The sequence below is a fragment of the Oncorhynchus keta genome, unplaced genomic scaffold (genome assembly GCF_023373465.1).
Source record: "Oncorhynchus keta strain PuntledgeMale-10-30-2019 unplaced genomic scaffold, Oket_V2 Un_contig_28643_pilon_pilon, whole genome shotgun sequence".
Taxonomy (NCBI): Eukaryota; Metazoa; Chordata; class Actinopteri; order Salmoniformes; family Salmonidae; genus Oncorhynchus; species Oncorhynchus keta.
In genome coordinates this window covers 63,487-83,180 of record NW_026286145.1, presented here as the reverse complement: position 1 = coordinate 83,180, position 19,694 = coordinate 63,487, and the positions used below count along the sequence as shown (strand labels likewise).

General features: G+C 48.2%; 1 protein-coding gene across 1 annotated transcript in view; it reads right to left on the bottom strand.

Annotated features, from left to right (window-relative positions):
• Positions 1-2,381: 2,381 nt before the first annotated feature.
• Positions 2,382-19,694, bottom strand: part of LOC127923167 (voltage-dependent calcium channel subunit alpha-2/delta-4-like) — a gene marked incomplete at its 3' end in the record, with an annotated part of 41,861 nt that continues 24,548 nt past the window's right edge. Inside the window, exons 4-5 of the mRNA XM_052507109.1 lie at positions 5,557-5,733; positions 2,382-2,487 (exon numbers count right to left, since the gene is read on the bottom strand). Of these exons, the coding sequence (XP_052363069.1) occupies positions 2,382-2,487; positions 5,557-5,733 (283 nt within the window). The remainder of the gene's footprint in view (positions 2,488-5,556; positions 5,734-19,694) is intronic.

Here is a 19,694-nt window from a genome sequence, read left to right as displayed (position 1 = left end):
GCTAAAGACAGGGAGCCTAACCCAACCCTGTCTGGATAACGTTGAGAGACGACAGCAGCTAAAGACAGGGAGCCTAACCCAACCCTGTCTGGATAACGTTGAGAGACGATAGGCTAAACAGACAGGGAGCCTAACCCAACCCTGTCTGGATAACGTTGAGAGACCATGGCCAAAGACAGGAGCCCAACCCAACCCTGTCTGGATAACGTTGAGAGACCATGGCTAAAGACAGGAGCCAACTAACCCTGTCTGGATAACGTTGAGAGACGATAAGGCTAAAGACAGGGAGCCTAACCCAACCCTGTCTGGATAACGTTGAGAGACCATGGCTAAAGAACCAGACGGAGCCTAACCAGACAGGGAGCAACCCTGTCTGGATAACGTTGAGAGACATAAATGCAGCTAAAGACAGGAGCCTAACCCAACCCTGTCTGGATAACGTTGAGAGACGATGGCTAAAGACAGGGAGCCTAACCTCAACCCTGTCTGGATAACGTTGAGAGACCATGGCAGCTGAACCAGACAGGGAGCCTAACCCAACCCTGTCTGGATAACGTTGAGAGACCATAAGCAGCTAAAGACAGGGAGCCTAACCCAACCCTGTCTGGATAACGTTGAGAGACGATAAGCAGCTAAAGACAGGGAGCCTAACCCAACCCTGTCTGGATAACGTTGAGAGACCATGGCTAAATGAACCAACAGACAGGAGCCTAACCCAACCCTGTCTGGATAACGTTGAGAGACCATGGCTAAAGACAGGGAGCCTAACCCAACCCTGTCTGGATAACGTTGAGAGACCATGGCTAAAGACAGGGAGCCTAACCCAACCCTGTCTGGATAACGTTGAGAGACCATGGCTAAATGAACCAGACAGGGAGCCTAACCCAACCCTGTCTGGATAACGTTGAGAGACCATGGCTAAATGAACCAGACAGGAGCCTAACCCAACCCTGTCTGGATAACGTTGAGAGACCATGGCAGCTAAAGACAGGGAGCCTAACTCCAACCCTGTCTGGATAACGTTGAGAGACCATAGGCTAACAGACAGGGAGCCTAACCCAACCCTGTCTGGATAACGTTGAGAGACCATAAGGCTAAAGACAGGAGCCTAACCCAACCCTGTCTGGATAACGTTGAGAGACCATGGCTAACAGACAGGGAGCCTAACCCAACCCTGTCTGGATAACGTTGAGAGACCATGGCTAAAGACAGGGAGCCTAACCCAACCCTGTCTGGGATAACGTTGAGAGACCATGGCTAAATGGGCCAGACAGGGAGCCTAACCCAACCCTGTCTGGATAACGTTGAGAGACCATGGCTAACAGACAGGGAGCCTAACCCAACCCTGTCTGGATAACGTTGAGAGACCATGGCTACAGACAGGAGCCTAACCCAACCCTGTCTGGATAACGTTGAGAGACCATGGCTAACAGACAGGAGCCTAACCCAACCCTGTCTGGATAACGTTGAGAGACCATGGCTAACAGACAGGGAGCCTAACCCAACCCTGTCTGGATAACGTTGAGAGACCATGGCTAACAGACAGGGAGCCTAACCCAACCCTGTCTGGATAACGTTGAGAGACCATGGCTAACAGACAGGGAGCCTAACCCAACCCTGTCTGGATAACGTTGAGAGACCATGGCTAACAGACAGGGAGCCTAACCCAACCCTGTCTGGATAACGTTGAGAGACCATGGCTAACAGACAGGGAGCCTAACCCAACCCTGTCTGGATAACGTTGAGAGACCATGGCTAACAGACAGGGAGCCTAACCCAACCCTGTCTGGATAACGTTGAGAGACCATGGCTAAATGAACCAGACAGGGAGCCTAACCCAACCCTGTCTGGATAACGTTGAGACCATGGCTAACAGACAGGGAGCCTAACCCAACCCTGTCTGGATAACGTTGAGAGACCATGGCTAAATGGAACAGACAGGGAGCCTAACTCCAACCCTGTGTTGACCTGGTAAGTGTTCATTCGTTGAGAACCATGGCTAAAGGAACAGACAGAGCAACAACCCTGTCTGGATAACGTTGAAGAGACACATTACTGTAACAGACTGAGGGAGAGAAATCAGAACCCTGTCTGGATAGCGTTGAGAGAAATCCATTACTGGCTAACAGACACAGAGTTACTGAGCAAACTAGAGTTAAGTAGTCTGGATAACGTTGAGGAGACCAGAGCTCAGACAGAGCCTACTGTACCCTGACTGGATGAGTTGAGAGAAATGGCAACAGAGGAGAGCAGGAGTTACTGTAGTCTGACTGATGAGGACGTTGAGAGAAATCACAGAGTTACTGTAGTCTGACTGATGAGGAGAGAAACCACAGAGTTACTTTTGTCTGACTGATGAGGAAGAGAAATCACAGAGTTACCTGTAGTTGACTGATGTTCATTCTCTTCTGACAGAGAAACTCTCCTCCCAGTTACGTTTCCATCTTTATCCACCGAGTTGATCAGCATAGAGTTATAGTAGTCAAACTGATGAGGAGAGAGAAATCAGAGTTACTGTAGTCTGACTGATGAGGAGAGAGAAATCACAGAGTTACTGTAGTCTGACTGATGAGGAGAGAGAAATCACAGAGTTACTGTAGTCTGACTGATGAGGAGAGAGAAATCACAGAGTTACTGTAGTCAAACTGATGAGGAGAGAGAAATCACAGAGTTACTGTAGTCTGACTGATGAGGAGAGAGAAATCACAGAGTTACTGTAGTCTGACTGATGAGGAGAGAGAAATCACAGAGTTACTGTAGTCAGACTGATGAGGAGAGAGAAATCACAGAGTTACTGTAGTCTGACTGATGAGGAGAGAGAAATCACAGAGTTACTGTAGTCTGACTGATGAGGAGAGAGAAATCACAGAGTTACTGTAGTCTGACTGATGAGGAGAGAGAAATCACAGAGTTACTGTAGTCTGACTGATGAGGAGAGAGAAAATCACAGAGTTACTGTAGTCAGACAGATGAGGAGAGAAATCACAGAGTTACTGTAGTCTGACTGATGAGGAGAGAGATCTGTATAGGGAGGAGAGAAGTCAAACTGTAGTCTGACTGATGAGAGAAATCACAGAGTTACTGTAGTCTGAATGAGGAAGAGTTCAAAGGAAGAAAGGTCAGTGCAACAGAGACTGATAGGAAGAGAAATCAAAGTTAACAGTAGATCATACTGGAAGAGAAAGGTCAAACTGCAAGAAATCAGAGATACATAGGAAGAGGAAGAGAAACTGCAACAGAGATCATAGGAAGAGAAGGTCAAACTCAACAGAGATCATAGGAAGAGAAGGTCAAACTGCAACAGAGATCATAGGAAGAGAAGGTCAAATGCAACAGAGATCATAGGATGAGAAGGTCAAATGCAACAGAGATCATAGGAAGAGAAGGTCAAGAGTGAAGAGATCATAGGAAGAGAAGGTCAAACTGCAACAGAGATCATAGGAAGAGAAGGTCAAGAGTTATGCAGTCAGAGAGCATAGGAAGAGAAGGTCAAACTGCAACAGAGATCATAGGAAGAGAAGGTCAAACTGCAACAGAGATCATAGGAAGAGAAGGTCAAACTGCAACAGAGATCATAGGAAGAGAAGGTCAAACTGCAACAGAGATCATAGGAAGAGAAGGTCAAGAGTTACTGTAACTGACTCATAGGAAGAGAAATCAAGACTGCAACAGAGATCATGGAAGAGAAGGTCAAACTGCAACAGAGAGCATGAGGAAGAGAAGGTCAAACTGCAACAGAGATCATAGGAAGAGAAGGTCAAACTGCAACAGAGATCATAGGAAGAGAAGGTCAAACTGCAACAGAGAGCATAGGAAGAGAAGGTCAAACTGCAACAGAGAGCATAGGAAGAGAAATCAAACTGCAACAGAGATCATAGGAAGGAAGAGATAAGGTCAAACTGCAATAGAGATCATAGGAAGAGAAGGTCAAACTGCAACAGAGAGGGCACATCAAGGTCACTGTAACCTGACTGATGAGGATTTCAAACCTTGAATATTTTGTACAGCAGTAATGATCTTGTTTGTGTTTTATCAGTAGAATAATAAAGTTATATTTGTTACGTTACTTTGCATTCAGAAAGTATTCAGAACCCTTGACTTTTTAACGTTACAGCCTTATTCTAAAATGTTTTAAATAAAACAAATTCCTCATTAATCTCCACACGATATCCCAAAACGACTAAGTGAAAACAGGTTTTAAGACATTTTTTGCAAATGTATTAAATATTATAAACAAAAATTATTCAGACCCTTTGCTATGAGCTCAGGAGCATCCTGTTTCCATTGATCATCCTTGAGATGTTTCTACAACTTGATTGGACTCCAGCTGTGGCAAATTCAATTGATTGGATATGATTTGGAAAGGCACACATCTGTCTATATAAGGTCCCACAGTTGTCAGTGCATGTCAGAGCAATAACCAAGCAATGAGTTTGAAGGAATTGTCTGTAGAGCTCCGAGACAGGATTGTGTCGAGGCACAGATCGGGGGAAGGGTACCAAAACATTTCTGCAGCATTGAAGATCCCCAAAAACACAGTGATCTCCATCATTGTTAAATGGAAGAAGTTTGGAACCCCAAGACTCTTCCTAAGAGCTGGCCAAACGGCCAAACTGAGCAATCGGGGAGAAGGGTCTTGGTCAGGAGGTGATCAAAAACCCTGATGGTCACTCTGACAGAGCTCCAGAGTTCCTCTGTGGAGATGGGAGAACCTTCCAGAAGGACAACCATCTCTGCAGCACTCCAGCAATCAGGCCTTTATGGTAGTGGCCAGATGGAAGCCACTCCTCAGTAAAAGGCACATGACAGACCGCATGGAGAAACTCCACAAATACAGGTGTGCCAAGCTTGTAGCGACATACCCAAGAAGACTCAAGTGCTTCAACAAAATACTGAGTAAATGGTCTGAATACTTATGTAAATGTAATATGAGTTTTTAAAATTTGTAATACATTTGTAAAAATGTCTAAAAACCTGTTTTGCCCTTGTCATTATGGGGTATTGTGATGTCATTATTGGGTATTGTAATGTAATTACGGTGTATTGTGACATCATTATGGGGTATTGTGATGTCATTATGGGGTATTGTGATGTCATTATGGGGTATTGTGATGTCCTTATGGGGTATTGTGATGTCCTTATGGGGTATTGTGATGTCCTTATGGGGTATTGTGATGTCCTTATGGGGTATTGTGATGTCCTTATGGGTATTGTGATGTCCTTATGGGTATTGTGATGTCCTTATGGGGTATTGTGATGTCATTATGGGGTATTGTGATGTCATTATGGGGTATTGTGATGTCCTTATGGGGTATTGTGATGTCCTTATGGGGTATTGTGATGTCCTTATGGGGTATTGTGATGTCCTTATGGGGTATTGTGTGTAAATTGATGAGGGGGGGGGGAAGGTAATCCATTTTATAATAACATTATGTGGAAGTCAAGAGGTCTGAATACTCTCTGAATGCACCGTACACCAACTCAGTCTGTGACGATCGGTTACTTTTGAACAACAGCCCTTAAAAAGTGTATTTGTAAGGAGGAACTGTGACTGACCTCTAAAGTAGCGTTGAATTCATGGTATAGATCAGCGTCCTCCGCTGCCTCCGCCAGTCTCTTCACAGACTTCATCTTCCTACCCAGCATGCCCTCCATCTCCTCAGCAAACTTCTTCACCAGTTCCTCTCCGTCCACCTCCTCCATCTTCACCGTGGGCTCAATGTCTTTGTATTTCTGGAGAAGAAAGGGTTAAATACCCTTAATAAACATGTTTAGGTAACCAACGGTCCCTGATATCAGGGTCCTGTTAACTGCACAGGTGAACTGTCAGATTTGATTGTCTTTCAGGAATCAGGTGTTTTCAAGTCTGTAATTGAATCCACTTCCACAGGGGAGCTGTCATAAGAGACACATGTAATGTGAGAGAAGAGAAGAGAAGAGAAGAGAAGAGAAGAGTTGGATCTAATGGATTGGCTAGAGAACAATAGAGCTTATCTCTAAATAGAACCTTGACAAACCGGTATCTGACTCTGTTGTCTCAGCTGGTGACTATTCAACAGCTGTTGGTGGATTACACTAGTCTGTTAATCATCTCCTGTTGTTTTTACCACAGTCAGTCTTTGACAATGGTGTTAACCTTTTTGGGATAGGGGGCAGCATTTTCACTTTTGGATGAACAGTGTGCCCAGAGTAAACTGCCTCCTACTCTGTCCCAGGTGCTAATATATGCATATTATTATTAGTATTGGATGGAAAACACTGAAAACACTGAAGTTTCTAAAAACTGTTTGAATGATGTCTGTGAGTATAACAGAACTCATATGGCAGGCGAAAACCTGAGAAAAATCCAACCAGGAAGTGGGACATCTGACGTTTGTAGTTTTTAAAGCTTGGCCTACCGAATACACACTGAGATATGGATGAGGTTGCACTTCCTAGGGCTTCCATTAGATGTCAACTGTCTTTAGAAACCGGTTTGAGGATTCTACTATAAAGGAGGGGCTCATGAGACCTCTTTGAGTCAGTGGTCTGGCAGAGAGCCTCGGTCTCATGACGCGCTCTCCCGACAGAGTTACCTCTCGTTCCAGTGCTTTTCTGAAGGCAAAGGAATTCTCCGGTTGGAACATTATTGTTGTTTTATGTTAAAAACATCCTAATGATTGATTCCATACATCGTTTGACATGTTTCTAAAGGACTGTAATGGAACTTTTCGAGTTTTTGTCTGGATGAAGTGCCTGCGCCTCATGAAGATGGATTACTGGGCTGAACACACTAACAACAAGGGGCTATTTGGACATAAATGACAGACTTTATGGAACAAATCAGTCATTTATTGTCGATCTGGGATTCCTGGGAGTGCCTTCTGATGAAGATCAACGGTAAGTGAATATTTATGGTGTTGTTTCTAACTTTGTTGATTCCAAAATGGTGGATATTCCTCTGGCTGTTTTGGGTTCTGAGCACCGTTCTCAGATTACGCTTTTTCCGTTAAAAAAAATTGAAATCTGACACAGCGGTTGCAATTAGGAGAAGTCTATCTTTAATTCTGTGAATAACACTTGTAGCTTTTATCAATGTTTATTATGAGTATTTCTGCAAAATCACCGGATGTTTTGGAATCAAAACATTACTGCACGTAAGGCGCCAATGTAAACTGAGATTTTTGGATATAAATATGCACATTATCGAACAAAACATACATGTATTGTGTAACATGATGTCCTATGAGTGTCATCTGATGAAGATCATCAAAGGCATCGAGGCATTCAGTTACTTTTCAATTAAAAGTTAGAATGGGCAAAATGAGTGACCTAAGGGACTTTGAGCACGGTATGATTGTCAGTGCCAGGCGTGCCGGTTCCAGTATCTCAGAAATGACCAGCCTGATGCAGGAGTGAATAGCATCCCAGGCTCCCAGGCTAGATCACTGGATCAGAGGGAATAGAACCCCAGGCTGGATCACTGGATCAGAGGGCAGGAGGGAATAGAACCCCAGGCTGGATCGCTGGATCAGAGGGAATAGTACCCCAGGCTGGATCACTGGATCAGAGGGAATAAAACCCCAGGCTGGATCACTGGATCAGAGACAGGAGGAATAGAACCCCAGGCTGGATCACTGGATCAGAGGGAATAAAACCCCAGGCTGGATCACTGGATCAGAGGACAGGAGGGAATACAACCCCAGGCTGGATCACTGGATCAGATGGAATATAACCCCAGGCTGGATCACTGGATCAGAGGGAATATAACCCCAGGCTGGATCACTGGATCAGAGGACAGGAGGGAATAGAACCCCAGGCTGGATCACTGGATCAGAGGGAATAGTACCCCAGGCTGGATCACTGGATCAGAGGGAATAGAACCCCAGGCTGGATCACTGGATCAGAGGGCAGGAGGGAATAGAACTGGATCCCAGGCAGAGGGCAGGAGGGAATAGAACCCCAGGCTGGATCACTGGATCAGAGGACAGGAGGGAATAGAACCCCAGGCTGGATCACTGGATCAGAGGACAGGAGGGAACCCCAGGCTGGATCACTGAAATAGAACCCCAGGCTGGATCACTCAGAGGGAATAGAACCCCAGGCTGGATCAGAGGACAGGAGGGAATAGAACCCCAGGCTGAATCACTGGATCAGAGGACAGAGGGAATAGAACCCCAGGCTGAATCACTGGATCAGAGGACAGGAGGGAATAGAACCCCAGGCTGGATCACTGGATCAGAGGACAGGAGGGAATAGAACCCCAGGCTGGATCACTGGATCAGAGGACAGGAGGGAATAGACCCCCAGGCTGGATCACTGGATCAGAGGACAGGAGGGAGATGACAAGGGGACACTCACAGAAAGCTTCAGGCCTCTAGTCTTTAGTAAATCAAATCAAGCCAAATTGTATTCGTCACATGCGCCAAATACAACAGTTGTAGACCTTACAGTGAAATGCTTACTTACAAGCCCTTAACCAACAATGCAGTTTTAAGAAAATACAAAAAAAGTAAGAGATAATAACAACAAATAATTAAATTGCAGCAGTAAATATCAATAGTGGGGCAATATACCATTACAGAGTCAATGTGTCAATGTGCGGGGTCACGGGTGTCGAGGTAATTGTGGTAATTATGTACATGGAGGTAGAGTTATTAAAGTGGCTATACATAGATAACGACAGAGAGTAGCAGCAGCGTGGGGGGGAGGGGCAATGCAAAAGTCTGGGTAGCCATTTGATTAGCTGTTCAGGAGTCTTATCGCTTGGGGGTAGAAGCTGTTTAGAAGCCTCTTGGACCTAGATTTAGCGCTCCGGTACCGCTTGCCGTGCGGTAGCAGAGAGAACAGTCTATGACTAGGGTGGCTGGAGTCTTTGACAATTTTTAGGGCCTTCATCTGACACTGCCTGGTATAGAAGTCCTGGATGTCGTACCTACCCTCTGTAGTGCCTTGCGGAGGCCGAGCAGTTGCCATGCCAGGCAGTGATGCAACTCTTCAGGATGGTGCAGCTGTAAAACATTTTGAGGATATGAGGACCCATGCCAAATAATTTCATTCTCCTGAGGGGGAATAGGTTTTGAGGTGCCCTCTTCACGACTGTCTTGGTGTGCTTGGACCATGTTCATTTGTTGGTGATGTGGACGACAAGGAACTTGAAGTGCTCAACCTGCTCCACTACAGCCCCGTCAATGAGAATGGGGGCGGGCTCGGTCTTCCTTTTCCTGTAGTCCACAATCATCTCCTTTGTCTTGATCACATTGAGGGAGAGGTTGTTGTCCTTGCATCACACGGTCAGGTCTCTGACCTCCTCCCTATAGGCTGTCTCATCATTGTCGGTGATCAGGCCTACCACTGTTGTGTCATCAGCAAAATGAAGGATGGTGTTGGAGTCGTGCCTGACCGTGCAGTCATGAGTGAACAGGGAGTTCAGGAGGGGACTGAGCACGCTCCTCTGAGGGGCCCCCCGTGTTGAGAATCAGCATGGAGGATGTGTTGTTGCCTACCCTTACCACCTGGGTGCGGATTGTTAGGAAGTCCAGGATCCAGTTGCAAAGGGAGGTGTTTAGTCGGTCACAACTTGCAGACTTGTTTACGTGTTGCTGTGCGTTTTGTTGCCAACCTTACCTTACAACCTGACAACTTTACGGTTTTTACTTTTTAATTACCGTTTATATTTTTCGTTTTTTCCCTCACTCAACTTTTCTCATTCAACTATTTCACTCTGAATGCTTTATCTGGACATGGTTCGTCAGGACCTCCAACAGCCGAAGCTAAGTAGTAACATTAACATGAAGCCTTCTAATTGCAGTCGCTGTACTCATAATATACAGGAGAACGATCGCCTTACGGCGAGGATAGCTATGTTGCAAGCACAGCTTCAGACGCAATTGTTAGGCAAGGGTCATTTCAATGTAGGAAAGGATGAAACAGCGTCTGTGCCATCAGTAAGTACAGATAGTAGTATAAATCCCCTCACACGGTCCCCGCAGCCGGACAACTTTCTCATGGTTTCTGGAGGGAAATGCTGTAGGAATGCTCAACCGGTGTCACTCATTCAGCCGACAGAAACTTTCAACTGAGACTGCACTTGTGAAGGTGGTAAATGACCTTTTAATGGCGTCAGACCGAGGCTCTGCATCTGTCCTTGTGCTCCTAGACCTTAGTGCTGCTTTTGATACCATCTATCAACACATTCTTTTGGAAAGATTGGAAACCCAAATTGGTCTACACGGACAAGTTCTGGCCTGGTTTAGATCTTATCTGTTGGAAAGATATCAGTTTTTCTCTGTGAATGGTTTGTCCTCTGACAAATCAACTGTACATTTCGGTGTTCCTCAAGGTTCCGTTTTAGGACCACTATTGTTTTCACAATATATTTTACATCTTGGGGATGTCATTCGAAAACATAATGTTAACTTTCACTGCTATGCGGATGACACAGCTGTACATTTCAATGAAACATGGCAAAGCCCCAAAATTGCCCTCGCTAGAAGCCTGTGTTTCAGACATAAGGAAGTGGATAGCTGCTAACTTTCTACTTTTAAACTCGGACAAAACAGAGATGCTTGTTCTAGGTCCCAAGAAACAAAGAGATCTTCTGTTGAATCTGACAATTAATCTTGATGGTTGTACAGTTGTCTCAAATAAAACTGTGAAGGACCTCGGCATTACTCTGGACCATGATCTCTCTTTTTACGAACATTTCAAGACTGTTTCAAGGACAGCTTTTTTTCATCTACGTAACTTTGCAAAAATCAGAAACTTTCTGTCTACCCGGATAAAGCACTAAATAAACTTCAGTTAGTGCTAAATACGTCTGCTAGAATCCTGACTAGAACCAAAAAATGTATCATATTACTCCAGTGCCTCCTTACACTTTTACTGCTAACCTACAAAGCATTACATGGGCTTGCTCCTACCTATCTTTCTGATTTGGTCCTGCCGTACATACCATAACGAACCGCCCTTGCTGTCTCTGCCTGGCCGGTTCCCCTCTCCCACTGGGATTCTCTGGCTCTAACCCTATTACAGGGGCTGAGTCACTGGCTTACTGGTGCTCTTTCATGCCGTCCCTAGGAGGGGTGCGTCACCTGAGTGGTTTGAGTCACTGACATGATCTTCCTGTCTGGGTTGGCGCCCCCCCCTGGGTTGTGCCATGGCGGAGATCTTTGTGGGCTATACTCGGCCTTGTCTCAGGATGGTAAGTTGGTGGTTGAAGATATCCCTCTAGTGGTGTGGGGGCTGTGCTTTGGCAAAGTGGGTGGGGTTATATCCTTCCTGTTTGGCCCTGTCCGGGGGTATCATCGGATGGGGCCACAGTGTCTCCTGACCCCTCCTTTTTCAGCCTCCAGTATTTATGCTGCAGTAGTTTATGTGTCGGGGGCTAGGGTCAGTTTGTTTTATCTGGAGTACATCTCCTGTCTTATCCGGTGTCCTGTATGAATTTAAGTATGCTCTCTCTAATTCTCTCTTTCTTTCTCTCTCTCGGAAGGACCTAAGCCCTAGGACCATGCCTCAGGACTACCTGGCATGATGACTCCTTGCTGTCCCCAGTCCACCTGGCCGTGCTGCTGCTCCAGTTTCAACTGTTCTGCCTGCGGCTATGGAACCCTGCCCTGTTCACCGGACGTGCTACCTGTCCCAGACCTGCTGTTTTCAACTCTCTAGAGACAGCAGGAGCGGTAGAGATACTCTTAATGATCAGCTATGAAAAGCCAACTGATATTTACTCCTGAAGAGGTGCTGAATTGCTGCTCCCTTGACAAGGGCTATATAAATACATTTGCTCAGTGCGAATGTTGCCTGTAATCCATGGCTTCTGGTTGGGGTATGTACGTACAGTCACTGTGGGAATGACGACCTCGATGCACTTATTGATAAAGCCAGTGACTAATGTGGTGTACTCCTTAGTGCCATGGGCAGAATAGTATAAAGCTAAGGCAGGCCCTAAGGCTTGAACAGGTGCGTGTGGAGGAAGTAGCGGAAATTGTACCGTATATTGATTGTAGAAGAGTTCCATTCCAAAGTAACCAGGAAGGAAAAGCACAGAAACCTACCAGACAATGATAAAAGGTCCCAGGGCGTCCCATGTTATCTTAACCTGTCTTGTACAAACACCATAAACATAAATGCAGCCTCTTTATGGTGAAAAGAGGACATCATAGAAGCAGGGGCTGAGAGAGCAGCACAGATCCCCCCCCCTGCAACGGAAATGAAAAGCAAATGTTGCTTCCCAAGCAACCAACCAATCAATAAACACAACCCCAATCAGTAATCAATCAGCTAACTATGAGGTGAAGTCATGTGTGAAGATGCAGCCGTCTTTACCATGAATAATGAGTTTAGCATTGATCTGTTTATGATGAAGATGATGATGTTTATGATGAAGATGATGATGTTTATGATGAAGATTGTTTATGATGAAGATTATGATGAAGATGAGGATGTTTATGATGAAGATAAGGATGTTTATGATGAAGATTATGATGTTTATGATGAAGATGTAGCAAAAACTCATTGAGTGAATGTTTTAACTTGTAATTTTCAGTGATCTTTTCCAAAGCTAACGAGAATAACATGTACTGTATGAACTATGTGCTGTATGAGAAATCTACTCATTATCAAGCTCTAACAAAAACTGCATCATATGGTGTGTTATGAGGTTGCGCTCTAAAAAATGTGCTATGTAGCTAAAAATCTGGTACAATGTGTTTTGTACATGAACCCTGTCAAATAAACAAATAACAACACACAGACTGAGGCAGGAACAGAGCGGGGGGGGGCCAGGAACGGTAGAGCGGGGGAGCTCTAGGGGCCAGGAACGGTAGAGCGGGGGGAGGGGCCAGGAAACAGTAGAGCGGGGGGAGGGGCCAGGAAAAGGTAGAGCGGGGGGAGGGGCCAGGAAAGGTAGAGCGGGGGGAGGGGCCAGGAAAGGTAGAGCGGGGGAGGGGCCAGGAAAGGTAGAGCGGGGGAGGGGCCAGGAAAGGTAGAGCGGGGGGGAGGGGCCAGGAAAGGTAGAGCGGGGGGGAGGGGCCAGGAACGGTAGAGCGGGGGGAGGGGCCAGGAAAGGTAGAGCGGGGGAGGGGCTTATCCAGGAACAACTCTCTAGAGCAGGGGAGGGGCCAGGAACTCTAGATCAGGGGAAAAACCAGAAAGGTAGAGGGGGAGGGGCCAGGAAAGGTAGAGCCTTGAGGGGCTAGGAGGGGCCAGGAATCCATGGCTTCTGGTTGGGGTATGGGCGTAAAGTCACTGGGGAATGGACGGAAAGGTAGATGCACTTATTGAAAAGCCAGTGAAATGGGTGTACTCCTTAGTGCCAGGGGCAGAATAGTAGAAAGCTAAGGCAGGCCCTAAGAGCTTGAACCAGGAACGGTAGTGTGGAGGAAGGGGAAAGGTACCGTATATTGATTGTAGAAGAGTTCCATTCCAAAGTAGACCGGGAAGGAAAAGCCAGAAACCTACCAGACAATGATAAAAGGTCCCAGGGCGTCCCAGGAACGGTAGAGCTGGGGTAGGGGCCAGGAAACATAGAGCAGGGGATGGGAAAAGCCAGGAACATAGAGCGGGGGAGGGGCCAGATCCCCCTGAACGGAAATGAAAAGCAAATGGAGGGGCCAGGAACGGTAGAGCCAATCAGGGGCCAGGAACGGTAGATCAATCAGGGGCCATGAACGGTGAAGTCATGTGTGAAGATGCAGCCGTCTTTACCATGAATAATGAGTTTAGCCATTGATCTGTTTATGAAAGGTGATGATGTTTATGATGAAGATGATGATGTTTATGATGGATTATGATGAAGATGATGGGCCAGATGAAGGTAGAGCGGGGGAGGAGGATTATAGGTAGAGCGGGGGGAGGGGCCAGAAGATAAGGATGTTTAGATGAAGATAAGGGGGAGGGGCCAGGAAGATGGTAGAGAAGATGGGAGGGGCCAGGATCTTTTCCAAAGCTAACGGAATAGAGCTGGGGTGGAGGGGCCAGGAACAAGCTGCATCAGATGGTGGGTTATGAGGGAGCTCAAAAAATGAGCCAGGGGCCAAAAATCTGGTAGAATGGGTACATGAACCCTGAAATAAACAAATAACACACAGGGGCCAGGAACGGTAGAGCGGGGTGAGGGGCCAGGAACGGTAGAGCGGGGGGGAGGGGCCAGGAACGGTAGAGCGGGGGGAGGGGCCAGGAACGGTAGAGCGGGGGGGAGGGGCCAGGAACGGTAGAGCGGGGGAGGGGCCAGGAACGGTAGAGCGGGGGAGGGGCCAGGAACGGTAGAGCGGGGGAGGGGCCAGGAACGGTAGAGCGGGGGGAGGGGCCAGGAACGGTAGAGCGGGAGGGGAGGGGCCAGGAACGGTAGAGCGGGGGGAGGGGCCAGGAAAGGTAGAGCGGGGGGAGGGGCCAGGAAAGGTAGAGCGGGGGGGAGGGGCCAGGAAAGGTAGAGCGGGGGGGAGGGGCCAGGAAAGGTAGAGCGGGGGGAGGGGCCAGGAAAGGTAGAGCGGGGGGGAGGGGCCAGGAAAGGAAGAGCGGGGGGAGGGGCCAGGAAAGGTAGAGCGGGGGGGGGGGCCAGGAAAGGTAGAGCGGGGGAGGGGCCAGGAAAGGTAGAGCGGGGGAGGGGCCAGGAAAGGTAGAGCGGGGGGAGGGGCCAGGAAAGGTAGAGCGGGGGGAGGGGCCAGGAAAGGTAGAGCGGGGGGGGAGGGGCCAGGAAAGGTAGAGCGGGGGGGAGGGGCCAGGAAAGGTAGAGCGGGGGAGGGGCCAGGAAAGGTAGAGCGGGGGGAGGGGCCAGGAAAGGTAGAGCGGGGGGGGGCCAGGAAAGGTAGAGCGGGGGAGGGGCCAGGAAAGGTAGAGCGGGGGGGGGAGGGGCCAGGAAAGGTAGAGCGGGGGAGGGGCCAGGAAAGGTAGAGCGGGGGAGGGGCCAGGAAAGGTAGAGCGGGGGAGGGGCCAGGAAAGGTAGAGCGGGGGAGGGGCCAGGAAAGGTAGAGCGGGGGAGGGGCCAGGAAAGGTAGAGCGGGGGGAGGGGCCAGGAAAGGTAGAGCGGGGGGGAGGGGCCAGGAAAGGTAGAGCGGGGGGGGAGGGGCCAGGAAAGGGAGAGCGGGGGGAGGGGCCAGGAAAAGGTAGAGCGGGGGGGGGAGGGGCCAGAAAGGTAGAGCGGGGGGGAGGGGCCAGGAAAGGTAGAGCGGGGGGGGGCCAGGAAAGGTAGAGCGGGGGGAGGGGCCAGGAAAGGTAGAGCGGGGGGGAGGGGCCAGGAAAGGTAGAGCGGGGGAGGGGCCAGGAAAGGTAGCGGGGGGAGGGGCCAGGAAAGGTAGAGCGGGGGGGGGCGGGGGAGAGGGGCCAGGAAAGGTAGAGCGGGGGAGGGGCCAGGAAAGGTAGAGCGGGGGGAGGGGCCAGGAAAGGTAGAGCGGGGGGAGGGGCCAGGAAAGGTAGAGCGGGGGAGGGGCCAGGAAAGGTAGAGCGGGGGAAGGGGCCAGGAAAGGTAGAGCGGGGGGGAGGGGCCAGGAAAGGTAGAGCGGGGGAGGGGCCAGGAAAGGTAGAGCGGGGGAGGGGCCAGGAAAGGTAGAGCGGGGGGAGGGGCCAGGAAAGGTAGAGCGGGGGAGGGGCCAGGAAAGGTAGAGCGGGGGAGGGGCCAGGAAAGGTAGAGCGGGGGAGGGGCCAGGAAAGGTAGAGCGGGGGGAGGGGCCAGGAAAGGTAGAGCGGGGGAGGGGCCAGGAAAGGTAGAGCGGGGGGAGGGGCCAGGAAAGGTAGAGCGGGGGCCAGGGGCCAGGAAAGGTAGAGCGGGGGAGGGGCCAGGAAAGGTAGAGCGGGGGGAGGGGCCAGGAAAGGTAGAGCGGGGGGAGGGGCCAGGAAAGGTAGAGCAATCCGGAGGGGCCAGGAAAGGTAGAGCGGGGGGAGGGGCCAGGAAACACAGAGCGGGGGAGAGGGGCCAGGAAAGGTAGAGCGGGGGGAGGGGCCAGGAAAGGTAGAGCGGGGGGACAGGGCCAGGGAAAGGTAGAGCGGGGGGGGGCCAGGAAAGGTAGAGCGGGGGAGGGGCACAGGAACACAGAGCGGGGGAGAGGGGCCAGGAAAGGTAGAGCGGGGGAGAGGGGCCAGGATTGTAGAGCTCTGGAGGGGGCAGGAAAGGTAGAGCGGGGGAGGGGCCAGGAAAGGTAGAGCGGGGGGGAGGGGCCAGGAAAGGTAGAGCGGGGGAGGGGCCAGGAAAGGTAGAGCGGGGGGAGGGGCCAGGAAAGAGGAAGCCTAAAGTCTATTCAAGCACTAGAGCCTTTCCCGTCTGTCACTAAAATACTGTTATGATTGTCTGTGCTGTTCTCTGACTCTATGGATGAGGATTTGTGTTCCCCTATCAAACTAAGCTGTCAGCCAGGTCGTCCAGGGTTAATCCAGGAGGTTAGTCCCACACGGCACCCTATTCCCTATGCAGTGCACTACTTTTGACCAGAACTCTATGGGCCCCGGCCAAAAGTAGTGCACTTCATAGGGAATAGGGTGTCCCAAATAGCCATTTGGGACACAATCCGGACTTTATTCTGTCCCCAAATGACAGATATAGACATAGAAACTGCAGATAGGCAGGCGCACACACACACACACACACACACACACACACACACACACACACACACACACACACACACACACACACACACACACACACACACACACACACACACACACACACACACACACACACACAGACCTGGAGAGAATGGGAGAACAGAAAAGATAATAACAAACACAATACTTGTATGAGCTCTGACAGAGCAGCCTACTGTCAACACAACCACAGTGACTTTATAAGATGCTGACAGAGCAGCCTACTGTCAACACAACCACAGTGACTTTATAAGATGCTGACAGAGCAGCCTATTGTCAACACAACCACAGTGACTTTATAAACACTGACAGAGCAGCCTACTGTCAACACAACCACAGTGACTTTATAAACGCTGACAGAGCAGCCTACTGTCAACACAACCACAGTGACTTTATAAACACTGACAGAGCAGCCTACTGTCAACACAACCACAGTGACTTTATAAGATGCTGACAGAGCAGCCTACTGTCAACACAACCACAGTGACTTTATAAGATGCTGACAGAGCAGCCTACTGTCAACACAACCACAGTGACTTTATGAACACTGACAGAGCAGCCTATTGTCAACACAACCACAGTGACTTTATAAACACTGACAGAGCAGCCTACTGTCAACACAACCACAGTGACTTTATGAACACTGACAGAGCAGCCTATTGTCAACACAACCACAGTGACTTTATAAACACTGACAGAGCAGCCTACTGTCAACACAACTACAGTGACTTTATAAACGCTGACAGAGCAGCCTACTGTCAACACAACCACAGTGACTTTATAAACACTGACAGAACAGCCTACTGTCAACACAACTACAGTGACTTTATAAACACTGACAGAGCAGCCTACTGTCAACACAACCACAGTGACTTTATAAACAAGAGCAGCCTACTGTCAACACAACCACAGTGACTTTATAAACGCTGACAGAGCAGCCTACTGTCAACACAACCACAGTGACTTTATAAACACTGACAGAGCAGCCTACTGTCAACACAACCACAGTGACTTTATAAACACTGACAGAGCAGCCTACTGTCAACACAACCACAGTGACTTTATAAACACTGACAGAGCAGCCTACTGTCAACACAACCACAGTGACTTTATAAACACTGACAGAGCAGCCTACTGTCAACACAACCACAGTGACTTTATAAACGCTGACAGAGCAGCCTACTGTCAACACAACCACAGTGACTTTATAAGATGCTGACAGAGCTGCCTACTGTCAACACAACCACAGTGACTTTATAAACGCTGACAGAGCAGCCTACTGTCAACACAACCACAGTGACTTTATAAACACTGACAGAGCAGCCTACTGTCAACACAACCACAGTGACTTTATAAACACTGACAGAGCAGCCTACTGTCAACACAACCACAGTGACTTTATAAACGCTGACAGAGCAGCCTACTGTCAACACAACCACGGTGACTTTATAAACACTGACAGAGCAGCCTACTGTCAACACAACCACAGTGACTTTATAAGATGCTGACAGAGCAGCCTACTGTCAACACAACCACAGTGACTTTATAAACACTGACAGAGCAGCCTACTGTCAACACAACCACAGTGACTTTATAAACACTGACAGAGCAGCCTACTGTCAACACAACCACAGTGACTTTATAAATGCACTGACAGAGCAGCCTACTGTCAACACAACCACAGTGACTTTATAAACGCTGACAGAGCAGCCTACTGTCAACACAACCACAGTGACTTTATAAACACTGACAGAGCAGCCTACTGTCAACACAACCACAGTGACTTTATAAACACTGACAGAGCAGCCTACTGTCAACACAACCACAGTGACTTTATAAGATGCTGACAGAGCAGCCTACTGTCAACACAACCACAGTGACTTTATAAGATGCTGACAGAGCAGCCTACTGTCAACACAACCACAGTGACTTTATAAACACTGACAGAGCAGCCTACTGTCAACACAACCACAGTGACTTTATAAACACTGACAGAGCAGCCTACTGTCAACACAACCACAGTGACTTTATAAACACTGACAGAGCAGCCTACTGTCAACACAACCACAGTGACTTTATAAACACTGACAGAGCAGCCTACTGTCAACACAACCACAGTGACTTTATAAACACTGACAGAGCAGCCTACTGTCAACACAACCACAGTGACTTTATAAGATGCTGACAGAGCAGCCTACTGTCAACACAACTACAGTGACTTTATAAGATGCTGACAGAGCAGCCTACTGTCAACACAACCACAGTGACTTTATAAGATGCTGACAGAGCAGCCTACTGTCAACACAACCACAGTGACTTTATAAACACTGACAGAGCAGCCTACTGTCAACACAACCACAGTGACTTTATAAACACTGACAGAGCAGCCTACTGTCAACACAACCACAGCGACTTTATAAACGCTGACAGAGCAGCCTACTGTCAACACAACCACAGTGACTTTATAAACGCTGACAGAGCTGCCTACTGTCAACACAACCACAGTGACTTTATAAACGCTGACAGAGCAGCCTACTGTCAACACAACCACAGTGACTTTATAAACACTGACAGAGCAGCCTACTGTCAACACAACCACAGTGACTTTATAAACGCTGACAGAGCAGCCTACTGTCAACACAACCACAGTGACTTTATAAACGCTGACAGAGCAGCCTACTGTCAACACAACCACAGTGGCTAATAAGACACACTATATTCCCCAGTATAATGTTAATAAGACACACTATATTCCCCAGTATAATGTTAATAAGACACACTATATTCCCCAGTATAATGTTAATAAGACACACTATATTCCCCAGTATAATGTTAATAAGACACACTATATTCCCCAGTATAATGTTAATAAGACACTCTATATTCCCCAGTATAATGTTAATAAGACACACTATATTCCCCAGTATAATGTTAATAAGACACACTATATTCCCCAGTGTAATGTTAATAAGACACACTATATTCCCCAGTATAATGCTAATAAGACACACTATATTCCCCAGTATAATGTTAATAAGACACACTATATTCCCCAGTGTAATGTTAATAAGACACAGTATATTCCCCAGTATAATGTTAATAAGACACTCTATATTCCCCAGTATAATGTTAAT